Source organism: Notolepis coatsorum (genome assembly GCF_963971535.1).
Source record: "Notolepis coatsorum genome assembly, chromosome: 12".
Taxonomy (NCBI): domain Eukaryota; kingdom Metazoa; phylum Chordata; class Actinopteri; order Aulopiformes; family Paralepididae; genus Notolepis; species Notolepis coatsorum.
The window spans coordinates 49,768,599-49,794,592 of record NC_140176.1 but is presented as its reverse complement, the minus strand read 5'-3'; the positions used below and the strand labels follow the sequence as shown (position 1 = coordinate 49,794,592).

General features: G+C 41.6%; 1 protein-coding gene across 4 annotated transcripts in view; it reads left to right on the top strand.

Annotated features, from left to right (window-relative positions):
• Positions 1–25,994, top strand: part of nktr (natural killer cell triggering receptor) — a 54,585-nt gene that overhangs the window by 5,464 nt on the left and 23,127 nt on the right. For 2 of the 4 annotated variants that reach the window (XM_084326490.1, XM_084326491.1), the window contains 9 exons: positions 1,146–1,220; positions 5,493–5,600; positions 6,360–6,404; positions 7,442–7,529; positions 9,397–9,426; positions 12,692–12,837; positions 15,900–16,107; positions 25,474–25,647; positions 25,769–25,856. In XM_084326490.1, coding sequence (XP_084182616.1) covers positions 1,146–1,220; positions 5,493–5,600; positions 6,360–6,404; positions 7,442–7,529; positions 9,397–9,426; positions 12,692–12,837; positions 15,900–16,107; positions 25,474–25,647; positions 25,769–25,856 — 962 coding nt within the window. Of the gene's footprint in view, positions 1–1,145; positions 1,221–5,492; positions 5,601–6,359; positions 6,405–6,738; positions 6,766–7,441; positions 7,530–9,285; positions 9,427–12,691; positions 12,838–15,899; positions 16,108–25,473; positions 25,648–25,768; positions 25,857–25,994 lie in introns of those variants that run through there. The other 2 variants (XM_084326492.1, XM_084326493.1) reach the window with 2 other exon arrangements.

Below are 25,994 nucleotides of genomic sequence, written 5' to 3'. Positions count from 1 at the left end.
GCATGTCTGAGGTGGAGATGCGAAGCACAGCTGCCAGATGTTCATCAGTGAGAGAGGATCTGTACCTGGACTTGGTAAACGTCATGACTGAGAATGTCTGTTCACATATGTAGGTGGATCCAAAGAGAACCAACATCTTCTGAGCATGTCTCCTAAGCGTATATTGTGCGTGTGAACGTTGACATAAAAAAAAAAAAAAAAAAGTAAAAAAAAAAATATTTTTTTATTTTTTATTATCATGTAATCTTTCGCGGGCCGGTCAGAATCATCCCGCGGGCCGTACAATGCCCAGGTCTGGTCTAGCATGTATTGTTGGGTTTGTGTCTCCATTAGCTATGTTCAGCCTGGCTGGGGCTAGCCATGGTCTAGCATGTTATGGTATGGTTGGGTTTGTTTCTCCATTAGCTATGTTCAGCCTGGCCCATGGTATAGTATCAGTATTTCCCATTAATTACCTAGACTGTGGCGGGCCGCAGCAGTTATTATTAGCAGCACTAATTGGTCCCGCCACAGTTTTATAATGAAAAAAAAATGTATTAATAAAAAATAAAATAAACTTTTTTTTTAAATATATTTTTTAAATATATAGTTTGCCAATAGGGATGTATCAGTAGTATTGGCAGTGGTAGTAGTCGTAATAGTAATCCAGTATATTTATAAAATTTCTAAAAAAATAAACAGTTCAACACAGGTAACCACTTTTGCTTCATTTCTTTGATGGCTCAAATGTATGCTAGTCGATTTTGTGTTTTGAGCACAAAGTTCATCATAGATCTAGCCTCTTTATTTTGCTCTCAAAGTGCACCAGATTGATGCATAGAGGGGCCGAGGTTCACCCACCACAGTCTCACAAAATCCTGTGGGAAACACTGAGTATGGTATGGTTGGGTTTGTGTTTCCATTCCATTTCTTGTAAACTCTGAATAAAAAAAAAACTCACACCACCAACTGTGGTACACAAGCTAAACCATCTCAGCCAGGTTGCAAAATTTGGGGGTTCTAAAGACGACAGGCCACAGTACGGCTAAAACCTGGCTAGTGGACACAAGGCATACATCTCCAAAAACGTTCTGAAGTAGCAGCGGGCTGGAATGGTTCTTGCCCTGCATAACCCTTTCTCTTTCTATTTTTGTTGTCTTTTGCAGTTGGGCGCATAGTCTTTCAACTTTTCTCCGACGTTTGTCCCAAGACAAGTAAAAACTTCCTGTGTTTGTGCACTGGTGAGTAACGTGATTTTCTGTCTAGGACATGTTTGATAAAAATGTAAACATAACTCTTTGGATGGGTTTTCATACTCTTGCCAACTACAAACAAGTTGGACAAAGTCAAAATAAAGTCTCGACCCGTTTCCATACGATCTGACGAGTGAAATCTCGGCGGTGTGGAAATCCTCTTCTGCTCTGGAGAAGGCTGACCTTTTTGGAAATTGAAACAGACAAATCCCATTCCAGTTCTAATATGACACAACAACTCTACATAATACTGGCGAGGTTGTATCCTTCCTGATCTCCCCCGCGGCTGTCCGGCTTGCGTGTGGATGGGCCCCTCGCCAAACTCATTCAAATGAAGTCGACCAGACGTTATAGCTTGCCTCGAGGCTCCTGATTGAGGTGATGTTAATCTCTCGCTGGAAGAAGAGGTATTTAAATATGCGTCACAAGAGCACTATCCACACATCCAGGGGAGGAAACTAACTTTTTGGCTTACCAGCCAACTGGCGAGTATCTGATTTTTTTTACCAGCCAAACAGATTTTTTACCAGACAAAAAAAATCGCTAATTGTGATAATTACTTCTTTGTATGTCAAGCCGTGTCAATGTTGTGTATGCATCTGGGTAGGCACACTGTGCCTTTAAGACAGCACGGTGGTCTTACGACAGTGCTGTGAAGTACCGTCAAGTGTTGTGGTAACGTCAGTTGGGTTGGTGTGCTGTTGTGCACAGTGCACTGGTTGAGCTAGCCCCTTTTGTGACTGCGATGTGCAAGCCAGGGGCTTTTGAGCATGAAATAAAATGTCTAACCTTACGTCGTAGTCCGGTGCTTTTTTGGAAACATTATAGTCATAACAGATACACCTAGCTGGCTGCTTTGAGCACACAGGGCTAACGTTAGCTAGCAAGCAGCTATAGCTAAAACGCTAACTAGAAGCTAACCACTGTATACAGTTCCAGTAGACTAACATTACACCTCTGTGATTTAAATGTGTCCTTAGTAACTTATACTCGAGGGTTGTACTAGGGTTGGATGCAGTTCCCCGTTGGTCAGTCTGTCTGTTTTCCATCTTCTGCTGTGTTTAACGTTATCTGTTTGCGAGTGCTCCTGATGGCTAGCCTAGTACCGCAGGACTTTTATTATTATATGTCCGCGGGTTGGCCAGTACTGCGCAAACGTTTATTAAACATTATATGTCCGCGGGTGGTCTTGTGCAGTGCTCTCGTGGCACTGTCAACTAAAGCGAACACTCAGAAGACGCGCACCGTTTGCCAGTGCAGTGATTGCAGAATGTTTTATTTTTTTGTATACTCGCCAGCAGGGGAGGAAACTAACTTTTTGGCTTACCAGCCAACTGGCGGGTATCTGATTTTTTTTACCAGCCAAACGTAAAAAATACCAGCATTTGGCCAGTAAAGTGGCCTAATTTCCTCCCCTGCACACATCCCTATCAGTGATGGTGTTTTCTCCAATGAAAAAGCTTTCACGCTACATAATGATATCTCGGCGAGAGGAACAGGCTATACAGCCACAGTGTAAATCACCTGGTGAAAGATGGATTGAGGGCCCTGGCCCATCTTCCTATATTACTCATTCTAACTGCAACTACGTGGTGATAGTCTGCTGTCATGGCTGTGACATCCAGCTCCAGTTCTAACCCCCGTCTCCCCCTCTCCCTAGTGTCTCCCCCTCTCCCCAGTGTCTCACCCTCTCCCCAGTATCTCACCCTCTCCCCAGTGTCTCCCCCTCTCCCCAGTGTCTCCCCCTCTCCCCAGTGTCTCCCCCTCTCCCCAGTGTCTCTCCCTCTCCCTAGTGTCTCCCCCTCTCCGTAGGGTCTCCCCCTCTCCTTAGTGTCTCCCCCTCTCCCTAGTGTCTCCCCCTCTACTTAGTGTCTCTCCCTAGTGTCTCCCCCTCTCCCTAGTGTCTCCCGCTCTCCTTAGTGTCTCACCCTCTCCCCAGTGTCTCACCCTCTCCCTAGTGTCTCCCCCTCTCCCTAGTGTCTCCCCCTCTCCTTAGTGTCTCCCCCTCTCCCTAGTGTCTCACCCTCTCCCCAGTGTCTCACCCTCTCCCTAGTGTCTCCCTCTCTCCCTAGTGTCTCCCTCTCTCCCTAGTGTCTCCCCCTCTCCCTAGTGTCTCCCCAGCTGTTGTTTTAGTCGTCACCCCCAGCTGTTGTTTTAGTCGTCACCCCCAGCTGTTGTTTTAGTCGTCACCCCTTTGTTTATGTTCCATTCCCTCTGTAGTCTCTTCATCTCTAGCTGCTACTTAATCACTAGTTCTCTTGTCTTGTCTGCTTAGCTTAGTTAGTTAGCTACCTCCCAGCCTTCATCCTGTCCGCCTACCTGTTCATCAAACACACCCATTGTTGGCTGTTCTCGTTCTCTGCCTCCTGCCCGAACTTGGGTCCACATTCCTGCCTGGTCATTAGTCTGTCTGCAGACGGTTATAAATCTGTGGGGCAGAAGGCAGATCGATCCGTCCTATCATTTTTCACCACACCTGGCAGAGGGGACGGAAATGCTGGCAAGGGCAGACATGGGAGACGACTGGACATTTGTTCCCTATAAAAGCGAACGCACGCACAAACGCACACTAGGGCTGGGTGATGTATAAATAGAATATAAATATCATTATAATCTAATTGACATTTTCCACATATAACCCAATGTCTGCTTAGATGTGGAAAATATATCATCCAGTTGATGATCGTATTTTTTGACTGTATGGCAATTTTGTGAGAAATTTGACTTAATGGGGTACTTCACCAAAGAACAATGCTGATTTATTTTGCAGATAATCTCACACACATCCTAAAACTCTAAACAGTTTTGCACACATTAATTTAGTTTGACAGTTATTGAGTGTAAATGAGTTTGAATATGGCCACCAGTGATGTCATCGTGGATATTGAATCCTTGTGTTAATTTCGGCACCATTAAATGATGTAGATGGAAAAAATTGCAATATCTTATCTTATAGGGACTGCTACCTTATCATTTCATGGTGCTGTAATTAACATAACACAAGGATTCAATGTCCCCGATGACATCACTGATGGCCATATCCAAACTCACTTGTGCTCAATATCTGTCGAACAAAATAAATCAGCATTGTTTTTTTTGGTAAAGTGTCCCTTTAATGTTTGCCATTCTGATTTACATTTAGTAATTTAGCTGACGCTTTTATATAAAAAGCGACTTACAAGTTCTGTACGACAAGTCAGCAGGAAGGGTACAACTCTATCAGCTGAGAAACAATGTTCATCAAAGTGTTGAGTGCTACAGTGTTACATAACACAATTCCTAATGTTACACACTTCAAAATGATGTAGACAAGTATATTAAGTTAAATGATCCTACCCTCTCTGCTGTCAACAAAGTTATGTATCACAATTCACAATATATAAAATACAAAACATGATATGATCACATTGATAGACGATAAATGACAAATATCGATATTTAGCCTAGCCCACACACGCGCACGCGCACACGCACACCCCATCCGGCTGTCCCGTTATTTCTGGTCTGCGAAAAGCTTTCTAACGTGTCCTTTCTCTGAGGTGCCTGTCTTTAGTTCCGCAGGAGGAAACCAAACCCCTCCTGTTAAACGCTGCTGGAACCAGTGAAGTAAAATGCCTCCACATTAACAACCCAACCTGCCCGGTCACACAGCCCAACCTGCCCGGTCACACAGCCCAACCTGCCCGAGTGCCCGGTCACACAACAGCCCAACCTGCCCGGTCACACAGCCCAACATGCCCGGTCACACAGCCGGTCCTCCTGTCCTCAGAAAGCACACTACAAACGGCACACCTCCCCGTGAAAACCTCCCACTCCCCCCCCCCCCCCCCACCCCTGACCAGAGGGCAAAGGGAACCATTGGGGGGGGGGTTCACTTCGGTCCAATATCCTGTCCCCGTCACGAGGCCTACAGGAGGGGAGAGACCTCATCTGTCTTAATGAATGGCAGTCCCACTCTGGAGAGTTAACGAGAGGATGCCTGAACGAGGTCGTCTGGTTTACCGAACGCCGTCCGGCTACCACCCCACCTGTGGTTTCACTGGCGTTGTTTAGAATCAACTTTATGTGGGCAAGTCGACGTGGCAGTGTTTAAAAAAACGCCAGTTCTAAAATAAAAGTTGCAGACACCTCCTGTCTCGCTCTCTCTTTTCTCTCCCCACAGGCTTCTAAAGGCAACGTCTACAGCGAGCAGTCGTGTATATTTTAGGTTTTATAATGTTTTGCTTGGTGCTCAGTTAACCCTTGTGTATCTGTTCACAGGTGAGAAAGGAACTGGCAAAACAACGGGGAAAAAGCTGTGCTTTAAAGGCTCCACGTTTCACAGAGTTGTAAAGAACTTCATGATCCAAGGAGGCGACTTCACCGAAGGTTAACCATGCTTATTAAAATAATGAAAGTCTTGAGACCCGTCATTTACTTTGTAACTCTTGGTTGGTTTTTAAATGAGGATGCAATGGTATGTGAGTGGACAGGTCGGAATTGGCCGACCGGGGCCTTTAAAAAGCACGATCCCAAGCCGTCTAGCTGTACAGGCGAGTGTAGAATTGCCATTTCTGTGATCTACGGTAGTTGTGTTACTTTTACACACTTGCCAAGTGAACAACAGAATAGACACTTAACAAGGACCTTTATCGAAAGAACAAGTACATTTCTATTAATTTCTTCTTTTAGATAAGATAAGATATTCCTTTATTGATCCCCTTGGGGAAATTCAGGCATTCACAGCAGCATGGGGAGGGGGAGGTAGAGGTATAGGCAGGGTAATAGTAAGAAAGACATAAATATAGGCAATACAATTAGATCTGAATATAAAAACATGTGAAAATATAAAGTGAATAATAAAATGAACTGAATATATATATTTTTTTATAAATAAATATAATTTCCATGGTTGTGTAATTAATTTGTTACAGGGAGTGTTGTCACCCTGCGCTTATGATACAGCTTGGTCTGAAAATATTAGGTATTAGATATTATAAGTAATTTGTTATCCGTAGTTTCATAACAAATTACAAATAATAAAATGTATGGATTTAGTTCATTCAATTGGGAGTCCCGACATTCTAAGTTGTTTTATTGTTCAAACTCAAAGGTTAAACATGTTTTATAACTTAATAATCTCCGCAGGAAATGGAAGAGGGGGAGAGTCCATATATGGTGGCTATTTTGAAGGTAAGGGAGGAGGATCTTATCAATCCGCAGAGCAGTATGGCCTTTTGATGTCTCTTAAAAATGTGCCTAAACATAACGTGTGTGAACCTCTGACTTACCTGCTTTTGCATGAGAGTTAGAGTTGCATGCGCCTGTAGTGTTATTAAGCATGGGGTTTTCCTGCAGTCAGGCCTACGTTAGATCCTAGATACCTTCGCTTTCCATTGTCTAGTTGTGCCTTTTGTGTCTTAAAGTAGTAGTCAGCTTTCAGTCAGCATGGAGAGGTTAGGCATTCTCTTTATTGAAAGCTCCAATCTTCCTGCCTAAAATTCTCAACGTATTCTTTTATTTATAGAGTGTGGTCTTTTGCAAAAATGAGAAGGTAAGAGATGAACACAGCTCAGTAACACAATGTTAATATTGTCCCCCTCCACCTCCCCCAGTTAAAAAAAAACAACAACAAAATAGGGTCCAAATGTTTGCCGTGGTGTTGATGGATTATATTGGTATTGAAGGGATCTTAAAAATAATTTTCCAATCCCTTTTTATATATGTACCCCCCTGGTTAGATCCACCAGAGCCATAGAGTGCTCATACTACAGAACATGTAAACTGTATGGTTATAAAGCCACGTTCACCTGTGTGACCGCCGCAGAGCGCTGTCATCTCTCTCTGGTGTGCAGTGTCATTTTTAGGGCGATGGAATGTGAATCCATTTCATATAATCAGATTTTTTTTTGGGAAAGTGACTTTGATGCAAAAATGGTGGAAATGTGTCTTAGTTTGTTTTCACTGTACATGTAAACCACGGTCACCACGGTGCACACCGCTTGGCTTCCGGTAGCGTTTGAACACTTTTATCCACTCTCATCCCCCGTCCCTCAGCCCAAGGTTAGTGTACTTTACGAACCTGGGAAAAAAGGCGGATGTGAGATGAAAACGGCTACACTTTCTCCCCCCCCCCCCTTTCTCGACCTCTCACCACGTCCGTTATCGTCCACCGGATGTCACGTTCTGAGGCTTTACTCCTATGTCTCTCCTCTCCACCCCTCCAACAGATGAGAACCTCATTCTCAAACACGACAGAGCGTTCCTGTTGTCCATGGCCAACCGTGGAAAGGACACCAACGGGTCCCAGTTCTTCATGTGAGTGTTCAGTAAACCTGCCCCTATGCTGTTTTCAACTGTGTTCACGTTCTTACTGCACACCCCCCGTGCATTACTGATGTACCTTTTCTGCATGACAGGCAGTCCTCCATTTATACATTTTTTTTTATCCTCGTTTTGACTCTTCAGAATAGAATTGTCAGTGTGAGCGTCACCACACCCAACCCATCCCACCCACCCGCCCCTCCTTCTCTCTGTGTGCAGTTAGAATTCAGAGTGCAGAGAAACATGGATTCGTTCTTTTCTGCCTACAAATGTGTTACATTTTTTCTCTTGCCGTTTTTGTGTAAAATTTGCAGAAACTCTAGCCTCCTGCTCCTCCAAGGTAATGTGTCTCTCCAAGGTTGTGTTTCTCTTATCTCCTGACTGTTGTACTTTCTCATTCACTAGACTGTATTACCACACATTTTGAAGACAAGTTTTAGACACTGTTTTAACTATGATTTTCACCAGTGGTTACAGCTGTCTAGGGATGGGAATTTCAAGTCGTCTCGATATTCAAATATTCGATTGAAAACATTTAGAAAGACGAAACTTAAAATGTGTCACAGCCTCTTGGATGAATAATCATAATTCTTTCTATGTTCATTTGTGTGTGTATGCGTATATCTCTCTTGCTGCACTCCTTTAGTGCAATCAGTCACTACTAACATTAGTCACTTTAGTTTGCTGGCTAACTAGCAAATGTAGCTGGCAATCTCAAGTCTCAAATCCTATTAGATTGCAAGGTAAAGTAAACCTACCTTCATCTGAAACCTCTCCAGGACCTCGTATAAAGGAAAATAATTGCCATCAATAGTCCACTAAACAGCTACCTGGCTAATGTTAGCAAGCAAGCTAACATGCTCCACAGAAACTTGTTAGCTTCACTGTCGATCCAATTACAACAATTTATATGTTAGGTGCAGTCATCAACTTCATCTGAAACAGCAGTTTCACTTCTCGTATAGCAATTCTTCCTTCAAAATAAAAGTGTGAGAATGTTCTGTTGCCGTATTTTTTTGTGCCTGATGCCGGTAGTCAGAATATTCGAATAACCACGCCCATCCCAGCAGCTGTCACATGTAATGCAACTACACCACAGTGAAGTCAGGCATGCATTTACATCTCAGGTGAAACATTAAGGAGGTCAATGGATTTACTGTAGTTAGTCAATCAGACTGGCCCATTTAAATTAGAATGATTACATAATTTGGGGCCCATTCATTGCTGTCCTGACCCTGACCTGACCCGGTCTCACAGTATGGTTTAGACACAGGGAGTTGTTGCTCTCTGTTCTCTTCAGTTATACTTCTATATACATTCAAAATTATTAGGGATGCTCGATATTGGCTTTTTTACCGATACCGATATTCCGATATTGTCCAACTCTTAATTACCGATATCAACCGATACCGATATATGCAGGGTTTCCCCGTCCAAAAAACTGAATAATTTCAGGTAACTAATAATTTCACTGGATATATATAACAAATATTGTTATTGTTTTTTATTTTTTTTAAACCGATACCGATATTTTCCGATATCACATTTTACTGCCGATATCGGATAATATCGGACATCCCTAAAAATTATATATATATAATGTATATATATCTTTCTTTTTTTCTATATACTTGTGTAGCTGGACAGTGTGGCTTATAAACTCTTTACCTTTTTAAGGTGACTTTCCCACGTTTACACAGCACACACACAGTAAATCCAAACTGCTCCCATGGTAGCACCAGTTGGTTAAGTTGCCTCTCGTATCCTCATTCCCTGTCTCCCTTTCTCTTCCTTTTCATGACACAACCGTTGGCTTTGTTTGACCCAACCTGGCTTGATTGTCTGGCTCTACTTCAAACAGCACAACCAAGACGGCGCCTCATCTGGATGGGTACGTTTGTCAGGTTGAATCAGGGATGGGAATTTTGCTCATTAATTCCGCCGTTAATGACTAACCGTGGCGTACTTTCACTTCACGCACACAATTAGACACTGATCACTGAATCTTGATCTTGATTATCTTGATTTTTTCACCAGGGTTGGGATCACTTTCAATGCAATCAATTCAGGATTTGAGCAGAAATAGCCATTTTACTTGTCAGTAGGTTGGATATGGCGCAAACCGCAAACCTTTCATGCCAAAAGTTTCAAATATTTTTATTTGAAAGATAATCCACTTCCTGATAGGGATGTACCAATACTGGTATCAGATATCGGTCCAATACCAGGCCCAAACAGGGTATCGGATAACGATCCGATACCAGGTCAAAACCGGTATCGGACATCTGTCTGATACCAGGCCCAAAAAGTGTATCAGATAACGATAGCAAAACAGGATATCTGTATCAGAATCTTCCAAATACTAAAATCCAATAAGAAGAATCATGTGTAATATGTCATAAATCAAAGCAAAGTGACTTGATTTGCTGCAGTTCTGACACATGCTCTGTTCTTTATGTCTGTACCCCTGAGGCCAGGCCTGCTAGGGGGAATTAGCTTTATAGCCATGGAGTTTACTCTATACTGTAACAATGTGCCTGGCACTCACTCACAGGGTTTCCGTAAGGGGAAAAAATGGTGCCGGTCCACATGTCCTGGAAGATTTCAATGTCCCCGACAAATGGGAGAAATTCCGGCCATATATTATCTGTGTTTATTTAGCTTAAAGGGGCAGTTCACCCAAAATTCAAAGAAACATATTTCCCCCCTTACCCGGAGTGCTATCTATCCATCCAAATAGTTTAGTATTCGATCCAGATAGTAGTGTGATTTGACCTACTTTTGGAGATATCTGCTGTGGAGGTTTCTGCTGTCAATCTAATACAATATAACTGAATGGCACTTGGTTTGTGGCACTCAAAGCACCAAGGAAATACATTTGAAAAAATCTAAAGCAATGTCTCTTTCCAGAAACCAAGATAATCGACATACAGGTTGTTTTCTGTGAACAGTTTGGTAAATGGCTGCTTTTTTATATAGCGCTTTTATCCAAAGCGCTTTACAATTTGTTACTCACATTTTACGCATTCACACACAAAAGTCAATGAGAGAGTAATTAGACTTTTCAGTTGTCTCTCCACTCACTCACTGTCCATTTCAGCACCACAGACAGTGCCATGCCACAGCTCTGGCTCCACTGTGTACTGAAACAGATGGAGAGAGAGAACCCCCCCCCCTCCCCCTCTGCTGGCACACTCGAGATGGGGATCAAGCAGGCTACAGTGGCCAGTTTGGCCCACTCTGGGATTATTTTCACCGGACATTATAACCGGAGAAATTTAAATATGTCAACAGATTTTCCCGGTTAAAAAAGCGCCAATTACTGGATAATGGAAACCCAGCCGAGTCTGCTTACTTATAAATAAGGCTTCTTAAACAACGTATCCAATGATGTTGTCGATTGGAGTCCTTTCTCAGTACAATCCGCGATGCTGTTCTTTATAGTGGATACCCGCAGCTCTAGCTAGTTAGCCACAAAACACATATAAAGTAATGGGGCCATGCTTCTGTCTGTATGAGCCCTGAAAATAATGCAGAAACGTACTCCACAGTGCACCTTAACTCTTTGGACGTCACTGACTTGAGCATCGTTTGTTCCTACCACGCCAACGCTCTAAAAGATAGGAATAAGTGCCGGTGTTTGCAGGGCTATATATATATTCTATATTATAGCTATGGATACAATACTATGGCCCATTTGACATCAACTATCTATCGTTCAATATGTGAAAAAGAATAAATTTCTTCATCAATACGTTCGCGTGAATATAAGTATAGTTTCAGAGTGATCGTGTCTAATCCCAGAAAACGACGATATGCAGCAAAATTTCACTAAAAGTGTTGCCGTTTCTCGCCTGGACACGCTACTATTTCCAAATAAAATGTACATAATGGGTATTATGTTTCATCATGAATGCATGAAAAGGGGGGGGGGGGGGGGGGGGGGTCGTTTTTTGATGCTTTGCTCGTCACCAACGGCATACGTTGTGGAGTAACGTTACACACACACGTTGCAATCGAGGTGAAATCGTGGTTGGATCAAAGCAGGATTGATATAATTTAGTCCTTACCATCACTAGGAGGTACCCCAAAAAGAATATTCCAATTGTCTGATCGCGAGTCCAAGTATTGGTGTCCATCGTGTCGCCAACATAATCCACCACAACAGATGCATCGGGGACATTTGACGCTTCTCAATGCGATCGGGATACCCGCTACATTTGAACGTTGCAAAGGCCAAGATATAAGGTTTCAAAGGGTGCTCGATACTGCCACTTGGGAGGATGCGGCCGGTATTGCACTTTGGCATTCTCAGGATGATTCCCCATGTTAACCCAGAGTCTGTGTGCCTGTAATGAATAGAAATATTGAATAAAAGAAATAACGATGAAAACCCGACTATACTCTGGCGCTGAACGGGTGGCGAGATAACCCGACTATCCTTGGGTCTGCCGCTGATTGAGTTAAGCTAATTTAATTTAATTCCAAGCCTTTATTTAAACTCGAAAGGCAACTCGGGTTTCCCTTATTTACAGTCACGTCGAGTGTACATACAGAGTTAAGCAAAAAAAGGCATCAAATCACACTGCATATACAATCATAACAATTAGACAAGTAAGGATAACAATCAATTAAAACATGTACAATTTGATTGACGAAGTTTGACACATACGTTTGTTTTGTAGTATAATTAAGTGTTGTTTCTTTTCTACAGTGGCCCCATTATGTTTACATTCGTTTTGTGGCTAACTAAGGAGGAGCTATGAAAGCGCAGCACGTGTTGAGAAAGGACTCTAACCTTCGACAACATCATCCCTGAAATAGGAAATAGGGCTAGGAGTCCAAAATTACTTTTAAGGCCTGAATGGTATAGTGAAAATATTGTAATTCTTAACAATACAGATGTCTGTAATATACTATCACAACACAGTGTATGTGAGTTGCAAGCCACCCGTAGGCTGCTCTCACACAATGCAACCTTTTGTGCAGTTAGTTTTGGGTTGTGAATGAAACTTTTTAGCGTTTGATCGAAAAGATTATACGAAGCAAATTTGTGATTATTTTTTTATTTTTATTATTGGGTTGCTCTACTATCGGTGTGATTGTGTTCCTTTCGCACCATGTGAAGCCAAGGATTCTCTTCTTTACCTCCACAGAGTCCACGTGGTCTTTGGCCTGGTCATCTCCGGCTTCGAGGTGATCAAGAGGATCGAGGGGCTGAAGGCAGACTCTGCGAGCAGGCCCTACGCTGATGTCAGAGTGGTGGACTGTGGACAGCTGATCACCAAATCTGCTAATGATGGTAGGCTCTCTCCTAAAGTCTGCTAATGACGGTAGGCTCTCTCCTAAAGTCTGGTAATGACTGTAGGCTCTCTCCTAAAGTCTGCTAATGACTGTAGGCTCTCTCCTAAAGTCTGCTAATGACTGTAGGCTCTCTCCTAAAGTCTGGTAATGACTAGGCTCTCTCCTAAAGTCTGCTAATGACTGTAGGATCTCTCCTAAAGTCTGCTAATGACTGTAGGCTCTCTCCTAAAGTCTGCTAATGACTGTAGGCTCTCCTAAAGTCTGGTAATGACTAGGCTCTCTCCTAAAGTCTGCTAATGACTGTAGGCTCTCCTAAAGTCTGCTAATTACTGTAGGCTCCTAAAGTCTGCTAATGACGGTAAGCTCTCTCCTAAAGTCTGCTAATGACTAGGCTCTTTCCTAAAGTCTGCTAATGACGGTAGGCTCTCTCCTAAAGTCTGCTAATGACTGTAGGCTCTCTCCTAAAGTCTGCTAATGACTAGGCTCTCTCCTAAAGTCTGCTAATGATGGTAGGCTCTCTCCTAAAGTCTGCTAATGACGGTAGGCTCTCTCCTAAAGTCTGCTAATGACTAGGCTCTCTCCTAAAGTCTGGTAATGATGGTAGGCTCTCCTAAAGTCTGCTAATGACGGTAGGCTCTCTCCTAAAGTCTGCTAATGACGGTAGACTCCTAAAGTCTGCTAATGACTGTAGACTCTCTCCTAAAGTCTGCTAATGATGGTAGGCTTTCTCCTAAAGTCTGGTAATGATGGTAGGCTCTCCTAAAGTCTGCTAATGATGGTAGGCTCTCTCCTAAAGTCTGCTAATGACTAGGCTCTCCTAACGTCTGCTAATGACGGTAGGCTCTCCTAAAGTCTGGTAATGATGGTAGGCTCTCTCCTAAAGTCTGCTAATGATGGTAGGCTCTCTCCTAAAGTCTGCTAATGACTAGGCTCTCCTAACGTCTGCTAATGACTGTAGGCTCTCTCCTAAAGTCTGGTAATGACGGTAGGCTCTCTCCTAAAGTCTGCTAATGACTAGGCTCTCCTAACATCTGCTAATGACGGTAGACTCTCTCCTAAAGTCTGGTAATGATGGTAGTCTCTCTCCTAAAGTCTGGTAATGATGGTAGGCTCTCTCCTAAAGTTTGCTAATGACTGTAGGCTCTCTCCTAAAGTCTGCTAATGACTGTAGGCTCTCTCCTAAAGTCTGCTAATGACGGCAGGCTCTCTCCTAAAGTCTGCTAATGACTGTAGGCTCTCTCCTAAAGTCTGCTAATGACTGTAGGCTCTCTCCTAAAGTCTGCTAATGACTGTAGGCTCTCTCCTAAAGTCTGGTAATGACGGTAGGCTCTCTCCTAAAGTCTGCTAATGACTAGGCTCTCTCCTAAAGTCTGGTAATGACGGTAGGCTCTCTCCTAAAGTCTGGTAATGATGGTAGTCTCTCTCCTAAAGTCTGCTAATGACTGTAGGCTCTCTCCTAAAGTCTGCTAATGACGGTAGGCTCTCTCCTAAAGTCTGCTAATGACTGTAGGCTCTCTCCTAAAGTCTGCTAATGACGGTAGGTTCTCTCCTAAAGTCTGGTAATGACTGTAGGCTCTCTCCTAAAGTCTGCTAATGACGGTAGGCTTCTTCTATTCTGCTGATCCTCTGATTTTCACCCTGATCCTCCTTTTTTTTTTATCACACCACCAATACAAGGTTTTGGACCAATCTGGAAAAACTCTTTTGTCTCATCACTTAAAAATCCAATACTAAGATATGGAATCTGGTTGTTTAGCTAGTTAACGATGTAGCCTATAGCATGAACCTCCTCAGTGTTTGACGTCGTAATGTTAATTTTAGTAGTCTCCTCCCAGGTTTAAAAAAAACCTTGATTCCATATCAAACGGAAAGTACTCTTGTTGTCCACAAACAATCAAATGGATTGCATAACAATGGATTTCTATAAATAGGCTTTATCTTTTTGTTTTGTGTCCCCAGTGCCAAGAAATACCAAAGCTGTGTGTTGCCTATCAAGAGTAACTGGGTCAACTTTTTGTGATCGTCCTATAAGGGAATTGCATTTGGATGCCCGCGCCCGCCCCCCTCCCCTGGTAGTAGAGCGTGCCATGTAACCTCATCTTCTATTTAATGAGGATCAGTGAAGCGATGTGTGCAGAGTTGACATGGCAGCTTTTTATTGCCCCTGACATAGCAAGAAGGAGCCTCTATTGTGGCAACACAATGACACTATGAAAGCGGCCGCTGGCATTTGAACCTGTCTTCAGGTGGTCGTATATATTTCGGTCACAAGGAGAACGTTATGAATTATATAAGTGTGATTCGTGAACCTGTTTAGTCAGGGAGCCAATTGAGATGTTCGCTTATTGAAACTATGTGTTACTACTTTTGTCATGTGGGGATCCACCAGAAGAAGGTCTGCAACCCATTCCGGGTCCTAACTGTACTTTGTAAGAGATCAGGATTTACAGTGTTCGACTACTGTTTTGTTGAAACTGAGCCACTTTTCTCTGGTCTTATTGAAACATTATGTACGATATTAAATGGTCGTAGCTACCTCTGGACTACTAACTACTACAGAAAAACTTTAGTAACACGTTTTTTTTTTACAACTCAAGTTACTCTATTACGTTGGCACTAAAAGTGAATTTCTTTTCTGGAATCAGAAACTTCAGAATGTCATCTTTCAAAAGAGACCAGGCTCATTCATGCATGTGCTATAAGTATAACGTATGTTGTTTTGGTTTGCAAAAAAAGTATGCAGTCCTTAAAAACGAAAACGAAAATGGGCAATTTTGGAGGTGCCTGTTAAACATATTAATGTTTACATTAAGAATTGACCACAAAACAATTACATTAAAGTACTTTTTATTTAACATGACCAGCACACTACAGCAGTCAACACAATGCATAATAATAAAGTTAAAATAATGTAAAGATTGATCTGGGATTTTATGAATAGATATTGGATTTTTCAAATGAAGATAGTGGAAATCAATTTCTTTGAACCCAGCCCAAACCGATACGATTGTTGGAAACATTTTATATGACATGCGTGTCCTCCCTTGTTCTTTACCTCAGTGCTTAAAGGAAAAAAGAAAAGAACTCGCTCTGCAAACTCCCACGAGTCATCCTCCGAGTCCTACTCTTCCATGGAGTCTGAGAGCGAAGGAGACGAGAAGCTCAGGCATCGCAAGCGCAGGAGACACGTCAAGAGCAAGCGCTCCAAGAGGAGGAGGAGAGAGACCAAGAGGGAGACGCACAACGCCACCCAACCTTCTGGACCCAGGTGATTTCATCTGAATTCAATGTTACGGTTGCTTTTAAAAACCCACACGCAGGCGGCTAAGTGGCGCAGTGGGCAAGGCGCTCGCCACTAATGCAGGAGATGCTGGGTTCGAGCCCAGCTCTCGGCATTGCTACCAGCTTGGCTGGTCGTTCATACTAACACAATTGGCAGTGTTAGGGGTGGGAAGCTGGTGGGTGGGGATCAGACGTTGTGGACAGCGACTCCTACAGGTCGGTTGGTGCGCCTGCGCAGCAGAATCAGGAAGCAACGGGGGCGGCGTGTCCCTCCCACGCAGACCCTCGCCGCTGAGAGATTGCGCTGTGCAGGTGAAAAGATGCGACGGCTGCCTCCTCGTGTACCGGAGGGGACACGTGATGCAAGGCTTCGTCCACATTGCAGCCGGCCAGTGGGAGGCATGGTCTAACAACGTTCGAGACAGGGGAGGGTAGAATTGGACAATACGAAATTGGGATGTGAGAAAAATTGAAACTGGGAGAAAAAGTAGATAAAAAATTAAAAAAAAATTAAATAAATAAAAAACACGCTGGCATTTTACCGTATTCGCCCGAATATAAGACTATCCCTCTTTTTCAAGACTCATTTTTGGGAAAATACTTTTTTGAAGATCAAATGTTTTTATACCGATTTCTTTTATAAACGTTTCTGTCAATGGAAGCGGCGGCCACGTTGCAGACCGTGGCAAGCTTTTCTCTGACTGCATTCTTGGGCTTGTTTATTGGCTGCTCAACAGTTGTTTGGTGCACTTTGTGTTGTGTTGAGACAGAATGACCTATTGCCTACATCTTAGCAGTGAAGGAATGCAGCGCGATGGACAGCGCTCGTACTCCACGTCCATACATTCTTCCACGCTCTCACTCTCCGTCTCAGTATGCAGAATGCGGGTATCCAAGAGGATCCGCAGGTGTGTTTTTCTTTTTTGCACCCGTCACTGTGTGTGTGTGTGTGTGTGTGTGTGAGTGTGTGTGGGAGATACAGAGAGAAAGACGTCGCTTGGAGAACACTCATTTTGCGTGATCTGTTGTTGTGAATATATAATGACATTTTAAAGTATAGACCCTAAAAATAAGACGATGCCCCCTTTTTCAGATTTTCTTTAACTAAATCAGTGCCGGCCATTTAACATTGAAAACCCTGTTGAGTGCCAGCATCCACTTCAATGATAGCGTTAAAAACGCATAATCTATGTTTTAAATTATGTGTCTAATCTGCCCGTCGCTTATCAATGACTTGTTTGCAGTCAACATTGTCGAAACGGATTGTTTTTTAATCGGTTCATATCCTTTTTATAGCATTTCGAAAAGCTATCGTTCTCTCAAAAATTTTCGGAAAATAGAAAGATTCCCCCATAAACGGCATTTATTGGAATATTCTTGAATACACTAGACACGTTGTCATTTGTCGGCCTATTTATGAATCGTTTTCAAATAAACGCTAAATTATCGATAGTATATGTGTACTTATGCACGCTATAGAAGCGGGCTGAAAAATCTATTCTCTCATTTCCTCAACATCACACACACAAACACACATACACGGCACATGCTGATATCTCAGTGAATACAGCTCTGATTATCCTAAAACTCGTAACATAGACTCCTTACCTTAGATCAGATGTTCTCCAAAAAGATTATTCCAATTCCTGATCGCCATTCCAAATATCGATCGCGTTTATTGATTGATTATTGGCTGCTGTAAATATATATTCCATGCTGCTTTCCAACTCGCGATCACTTCCCTCATCAGACGGCGTGCCAGCACAGTGGAGCCAGTAGGCTCCCCCCACAGGGATCCAGCAGTATAATCGAATGGCCTGCAGTTACACAGGGATAGACGATAGGGGGCGGTATTTTCCCATCTGAGCTCCTAGAGCAGGGGTCTCAAACTCGCGGGCCAATTGCGGCCCGAGGGATGATATTTTGCGTCCCCCTACTTGACATCAAAGTTTAGTGTTAATGCGGCCCGCTTGCAACTGTTTCCCGAGTCGTTGCGCGAGAGTTGGACGTTTTATTTATTTTATCACTTGTAGGCTACCATAGCGCAGGCTCATGACAGCAACGTTATGTTAGTGACTTGGTTGAAACGTGATTCCGGAGCGATATCAAGTAAAGTGGAAGGCAAATGCATCCTCGCTATCTCCTCTGACTGCGAGCAGTGCTCTGCATGTCCGGCTGCACTGCCACACTGTCTGTCTGTGTACGGGTCTGGTCCAATCACATTCAGCATCCCGTCAGCGTTTTCCCCCCTCACCCACAGTCTGCGAATCAGATGCAGAGTAGGGGAGTATGGCGGGTCTTCACGGAATGCAAGTCGTCTCTCTCTTTCAGTCTCTCTCTCTACAGTAAACTCTCCCAGTTTTATCTCCGTGAGATAAATGTAGCTACTAGCCTAGTTTCGCCAGCAGGCAGCCAGCAGAAAAATATGGCATTTTCAAAGATAAGTCAGTAAAAGAAAAGTCGACTGCAATTCAAAGGTGAATGGACTGAAAAATATGCGTTCATCCTGAGTCCCAGCACCAAACCAATGTGACTATATGCCAAGAAACAGTAGCTCTTGTGAAGGGTGGCAATTTGAAAATAATGTATGACTGAGTGATGGAGACCATGTTTGAAGGCAAACAAAAGCAAATCCCCCTCAGATCGCACAGCAACCAGAATAACTGGTTGGTGATTTGATTAACACTATGCCGTCCGAGAACGAGTATATACGTGTTTCGAAAAAGAGCGTTGTGGACCAGAGCCACGAGTATATATGTGACGAGTTGTTATTGTTTTATTCCATATTTATAACGCTTCTTAGGTACCCGATCCACTACCAGCATCTTTTCACATATTTGATTTTCGAAACATGCAGTACCGGCCACACCCGCTTAGGGGCGCCATCGCTCCACTGCAGTATCAAAAAAAAAAAAAAATGAAAATTATAAATATTATAGTGACATATTTTGCACTGTTGTCGCATTTATCTTGTTGAAATCCTCCCACAGGTTCTTTTTACTACCACATATTTAATTGAGACCCTTTATTTGTTTATTATTTCAATTTAGCTGGAAATACATTGCTACATCATTCAGTAACATTTTCAGAGCCTTATAAAAATAATATAAAAATATACGCAGTTTACCTGCTATTAACCTCGGGGCCATCACGGTCAAACCAAAGCAGACCTCCTCTAAAGAAGTCCAACAAATAAAATTAGCTTTCCTAAATGTCAGATCACTGAATAATAAAACATTCTTAGTAAATGATCTGATTAAAGAAAATAACTTAGATTGCATCTGCCTAGTAGAGACATGGCTAAATAATGACACAGCTACATCAATAATGATAGAAGCTTGTCCACCAGACTATAACTTTTTTCAAATACCCAGAAAAAATAAAAGGGGCGGAGGAGTTGCAGCAATCTTCTCCTCAAAACTCTTGTTTAGAATCACAGAACTAGGCGAGTTCATGTCAATGGAATATCTTGCCATTGAACTAAAAACAGAATCAACTATTATTGTCACAATATACCGCCCGCCTAGACACTCACCAATATTTATACAGGAGCTCTCTGAACTGATCTCACTATGTGTTACCGGATATGATAAGGTGATCCTAAATGGAGACCTGAACATCCATTTTAATAAGAAAACAGACTCCAAAACTATGGAACTAAAAAATCTACTGGATAGCTTTGACCTAATACAGCATATAACAAATGCAACTCACCGGCTTGGGAATACACTAGACTTAGTTATAACAACAACTGGGCTAAGCATAACAAATATCTCAATAACTGAATTACCTCTCTCCGACCATCACTGTATATTTTTTGATACTCAAATAACCCTTACTAAAACAAAAAAAGAAATCATAGTTAAAAAGAGGCTCCTAAACGACAAAGCTGAATCAAAGTTCATTGATCTTATCAGACTACATGAACCACACAATCATGACAGCTCTCTAAATGAAATGGTAGAAAATCTCAATGATGCAATGTCATCTATATTAAATTCTGTCGCCCCATTAAAAACGAAAAAGAAGAAAACTAGAGCCTCGCCCTGGTTAAACTATAATACGGTCAACGAAGAAAAAAGGAAATGTCGTGCAGCGGAGCGAAAATGGAGAAAAACAAAAACCACCATATGCTGTGATATATACAAAGATGCTTTAACTGCTTATAATAAAACCATCCGCTTAGCAAGGAAAGATTACTTCTCTAAAATCATTACAGAAAATGCTGGAAACTCCAGAATCCTCTTTTCCACTATTAATGTACTACTCAACACTGCCCCTACACCTCCTCAGTCATCAACGGTTAAGTGTGAAGAACTTGCACTATTCTTTAACAACAAAATAACCTTGATCAGGGCCAGCATTACTCATGATGGAAATAAAGTTGATTGCGGCAAACCGTGCAATGTAACCATGAGAAGTTTCACATGCATCACATTAGATGTACTCTGCAAAACTGTCTCAGAATGTAACTCCTCCACCTCAGACATTGACCCTATACCTACAGCTTTCTTCAAACGGGTATTTAATAGTGTTTCAAGCCCTGTGCTAGATATCATAAACACTTCCCTTAGGACTGGTATTTTCCCGGATGCCTTTAAAACAGCAGTTGTAAAGCCATTACTAAAAAAACCTAACTTGGATAGTAATGAAATGGCAAATTATCGTCCAATATCCAACCTACCATTCATTAGTAAAGTACTTGAAAAGATAGTTTCAGTTCAAATAAATTCCTTTCTTGAAGAAAACAACATCTTAGAAGAATTTCAGTCAGGATTCAGAAAATATCATAGCACTGAAACTGCCCTCACCAAAATAATCAGTGACCTCAGACTAAACTCTGACGAGAATAAGATCTCCATCCTTATCCTGTTAGATCTCAGTGCAGCATTTGATACAATCGATCACGATATTCTAATCGATCGTCTTGAAAACCATGTCGGTTTCTCAGACCATGTGCTGGGCTGGTTTAAAACATACATCAGAGGGAGGAAATTCTATGTTAAACTAGGAGATCACATGTCTGATATATACGACAACAACTATGGAGTTGCACAAGGGAGTTGCTTAGGTCCTTTACTCTTCTCCCTTTACATGTTACCGCTGGGTGATATCATCAGAGAACATAATGTAGATTTCCATAGCTATGCGGATGATACACAACTGTACATATCTGCTGAACCAAATGATACAGCGATTAGCTCCATTACAGACTGCTTACTGGCAATAAATAAATGGATGAGTAAGAACTTCCTGAAACTAAACGAGAACAAAACTGAAATTCTAATTATCGGCTCCAAAACTAAAAAAGAAACATTAATAAAGAACCTGGGGGGACTAACCCCTTGGATCAAATCTGAGGTCACTAGTCTTGGGGTTATCATAGATTCAGAACTGAACTTCAATTCTCATATTAGCAAAGTGACGAAAACATCGTTCTTCCATCTCAGAAATATAGCAAAAGTACGACCATTTATTAATCAGAACGATGCTGAGAAGCTAATTCATGCATTCATATCTAGCCGGTTAGACTACTGTAATGCACTTTTCACAGGTCTCCCTAAGAAAACCACAGAGAGGCTTCAGCTAATCCAAAACTCTGCAGCCCGACTGCTAACTAGAACCAAAAGGAGAGAGCACATTAGTCCAGTCCTAGCCGCTTTACACTGGCTTCCTGTAACATTTAGAATTGACTTTAAGGTCCTTCTCCTTACATACAAAGCTCTAAATGGACAGGGACCTAGCTACATCGCCAACACTCTAATAAATTACACACCAGCAAGAACACTGCGATCATCAGCTGCTGGACTACTAGAGGCTCCCAGAAGCAGTCAAAAGAGGATCGGTAATGCAGCCTTTATCAACTATGCCCCAAAACTATGGAACAAACTACCCCAAAACATCAGGGAAGCCAACTCGCTAGACATCTTTAAAAGACAGCTTAAAACCTATCTCTTTGCTCAGGCATTTCACTGATAGATATCTGCTACCACCTAGTGGCAAGAGGAAACATCAGGGATATCCTGACACAACTTGTATTTATTCTTACCCTGCCTACTCTTTTACACTGCCTATCAAATTCATGTGTCGGTTATTGCACTTTTACTTCTTACTGATGACTATTTTTAAACTGAATCATTTTAAACTATTCTTATTATTTGCTAGATCCAAATGTGAAACACTGATTATTTATGACTATTTTTAAACTGAATCATTTTATTCTTATTATTTGCTAGATCCAAATGTGAAACACTGTGATTATTTGTTCATGAATTACAGGAGTATTACTGAATAGAGAGCCTATTAGGATGCTAGATCCTAATGTGAAACACTGTGATTTGCCATATCTTGCTATGCTCGCTCATGCCTGTATTTTTTATGTCCGTTCTATTTTATAATTTTTTGACTATTTTTAAACTGAATCATTTTAAACTATTTTTACTATTTGTGTTACTGAAAACTGTAAGCGGAGAGCCTATTGGGATGCTAGATCCTATGTGAAACACTGTGATTCTACCTGTCTATCTTTTTATGCTCGCTTATGCCTGTATTTTTTGCTGTTGTGAAGCACTTTGAACTGCAACCTCTGTATGAAAAGTGCTATACAAATAAAGTTATTATTATTATTATTATTATTATTATTATTATTATTATTATTATTATTATTATTATTATTATTATTATTATTATTATTATTATTATAACAAAAACATTATTACGGTCACCATTGTGACCAGTGGGATTAATCAACAAATTGTATTATTTATTTTTCTATTTCATTGAACATTGCACATGTTAAAAGCCATTTTTTTTACTCAAAATGTGAGTATTACCAAGTCAACTTGTGTTCTTAAAACAATGACAATAAACATAGTTTTATTAGGTTGAAATAATGTGGTTGTGTACTTATCTTTCTGTTAACTTATTATGGATTGAAAACTGAAAACCTTAATGCACAGTAACTGAACTCAATATTTTTAAGTTCTGGTAACTTATTATTATATATTTTTTTACAGTGTAGTCTTGCGATCAATCAAAACTTATTTACACGATATACCTCACGTGTAAATATCCTGGTGTTCTCCATTAGGCCTGTAGGTGGAGCTATGACAGCACACGTACAGTACACACACCAATGGTGTGTGATGTGTCCAAAAATGAATGGGCAAATGTGAGTGAAATGGTCGCACTGTATGCAGCTGTTTGTCTGCATTGCACCCCCAACTCAGATTTAGGGTTGATACAACCATCATAATAATATTGTTAATAATAACAATAACAATAATGATGTAATAATGTAAAAATTATCATAAAAAAGACCTGATTATGAGAAAAAAGAATTACGATGCATGGAATATTGTTGAGGCACACTAGTTACAACTATATTTCAAACAGGCACTCCATGTCAAAAAGGTTGCTGACCCCTGCTATAAATGATATATAAAGCTCTTAGAAAGTACATCGGTTTGTTAATATCTGCCGGCCTAAATCGCCGGGCCCCGCCGGTCGTCATAGTGTTAAACAGCTTTGTGATAGAATTAAAAAAAAATGCACAGTGCATTTCCATAGCTGTGGATGAGTCCACTGACACCACTGAGAAGCCTATGTTCTGAAGAACCATTCATGTTCTGAAGAACTGTTCATGTTCTGAAATGTTATTGCTAAAGATTGAGAAGATTGGATCAATTGTACTTTTTTTTGAATACTTGAAACCCTTTTTTTGTGGAATATTTGATACGGCCCAGCCTCACCCAGACTCTACCTCCAGCGGCCCCCAGGTAAATTGAGTTTGAGACCCCTGTCCTAGAGGGTCTGCTGTACCAACGGGAGACTCGGTTGATGAAATATGAATTCAGATCACTATAAAAAAAAAACTACAATTCGCGTTGTCGGCACTCAACGGGGGGCATGATAAGACGACAATACACGTCGCTGGCACTCAAAGTGTTAATGGGGGGAAAACCCTGTCTTATATTCGGCACAATGCGGTATTTGATCTTCTAAACTTTGTGGGATATTCACATATTTTTTTGTTTGACTTGAGAATATGCTTTGTAGAACTTTCCATAATGCAATATACAGGCATGTTTGACTCCAGTGTTTACAAACAATGCAAATATAAACTTGTGTTACTTGTGAATGCTTTGTTTGCCTGACATCAAACTTGACAAATATGTTTGACATTAAACAGCGTGATGTGAGGTATTGTGATCACCGTGGTTGATACATAAAACAAATGTCACTTGTTTCAGGAAGATGTACATGGGACAGCTCAATATATACAGTTGGGTCCATAAATACTTGGACATTGACACAATTTCCTAAATGTTGGCTCTGTACCACCACAAATCAGGTGAACAGTGTAGGAATTTCAACAGTTTATAACGTGCCCCCCTTTTAAGGGACTAAAGGTAATTGGACAAACTAACAACCATAAATCAAATTGTCACTTTTAATGCTTGGTTGCAAATCCTTTGCAGTCGATGACGGCCTGAAGTCTGTAACCCATAGACATCACCAGACGTTTCATTCCTGGTGATGCTCTGCCAGGCCTCTACTGCAACGGTCTTCAGTTCCTGCTTGTTCTTGTGGCATTTTCTCTTCCGCTTTGTCTTCAGCAAGTGAAATGCATGCTCATTTGGATTCAGGTCAGGTGATTGACTTGGCCATTGCATAACATTCCACTTCATAACATTCCACTTCTTTACCTAAGAAAACGTTTTGGTTGCTTTCGCAGTATGTTTCTGCCTGGTCATTGTCCATCTGCACTGTGAAGTGCCGTCCAATGAGTTCTGAAGGATTTGGCTGGAAATGAGCAGATAATATTGCCCGAAACACTTCAGAATTCATCCTGCTGAAATATTAAATGAAATAATGAGGGAATAACACACACCTGGCCATGGAACAGTTGAGCAGCCAATTATCCAATTAAAACACCTGATTCGGATGTAAACACCCTCAAATTAAAACTGAAAGTTTGCACTTAAAGCACATCTTGATTGTTTCATTTCAAATCCATTGTGGTGGTGTACAGAGCCAAGATATATGAGACACTTAAATAAAAGCAATCAATCATAAAACAAATGATAGAATTGACACACTATGTTCTGCATCCATGTGTTTTTGTCACGTGCCATTTCAGCCAATTCGTAGTTGAATGTTATTCTTAATTGACAGCCCTACTGCAGTCACAAATTGGGCTTTCAACCTAGAGATGCCCATGCAATATCCAAGCACAATATAAATGCATGCATCCTCCAAACACAAACAAGTGTTTACCCCAATGTGACCCAAGCGGCTTCTTTGCATACCGACTATGATGTTTTGTATTTTTTCTTGTACTTTCCCGCAGTCCTGTAGTCGGAGAGGCGAGGGAGAGAGAGGCAGGCGAAGAAGAGAACGCAGTGAAGGAGCAGAGCGTGAAGAGAGAGAAGCCGGTCGTTCGGCCAGAGGAGATCCCGCCCGTGCCAGAGAACCGCTTCCTGCTTAGGCGGGACGTGCCGGCTCAGGAAGAGAAGCCAGAGACGTGAGCTCTGCCGCCACTGCTATGTGCCATATATGTAGAGAACACGTTCTCTTCTCAATCTCTCTCCCTTGTTTACGAGCCGAATGTCGCCCATTGAAAGTCAAACTTTTATCTTTTTCAGAACTGAACAAGAGGAAGCATCTCTCACAAATGACCTGAAACCAGCCGTCACCAAGTCTGGACGCAAGATCAAAGGCAGAGGAACAATGGTATACTTGCTTATCTGAACCGCTATCAAAGATTAAGAGATCAAATGTATTTTTTTTCATTCTCCTCCCTCATCTCCCATTTCTGTTTATGCCTCCCTTTTGCATTGTTGTTATCATTGCTGTTTCCACATATCATAT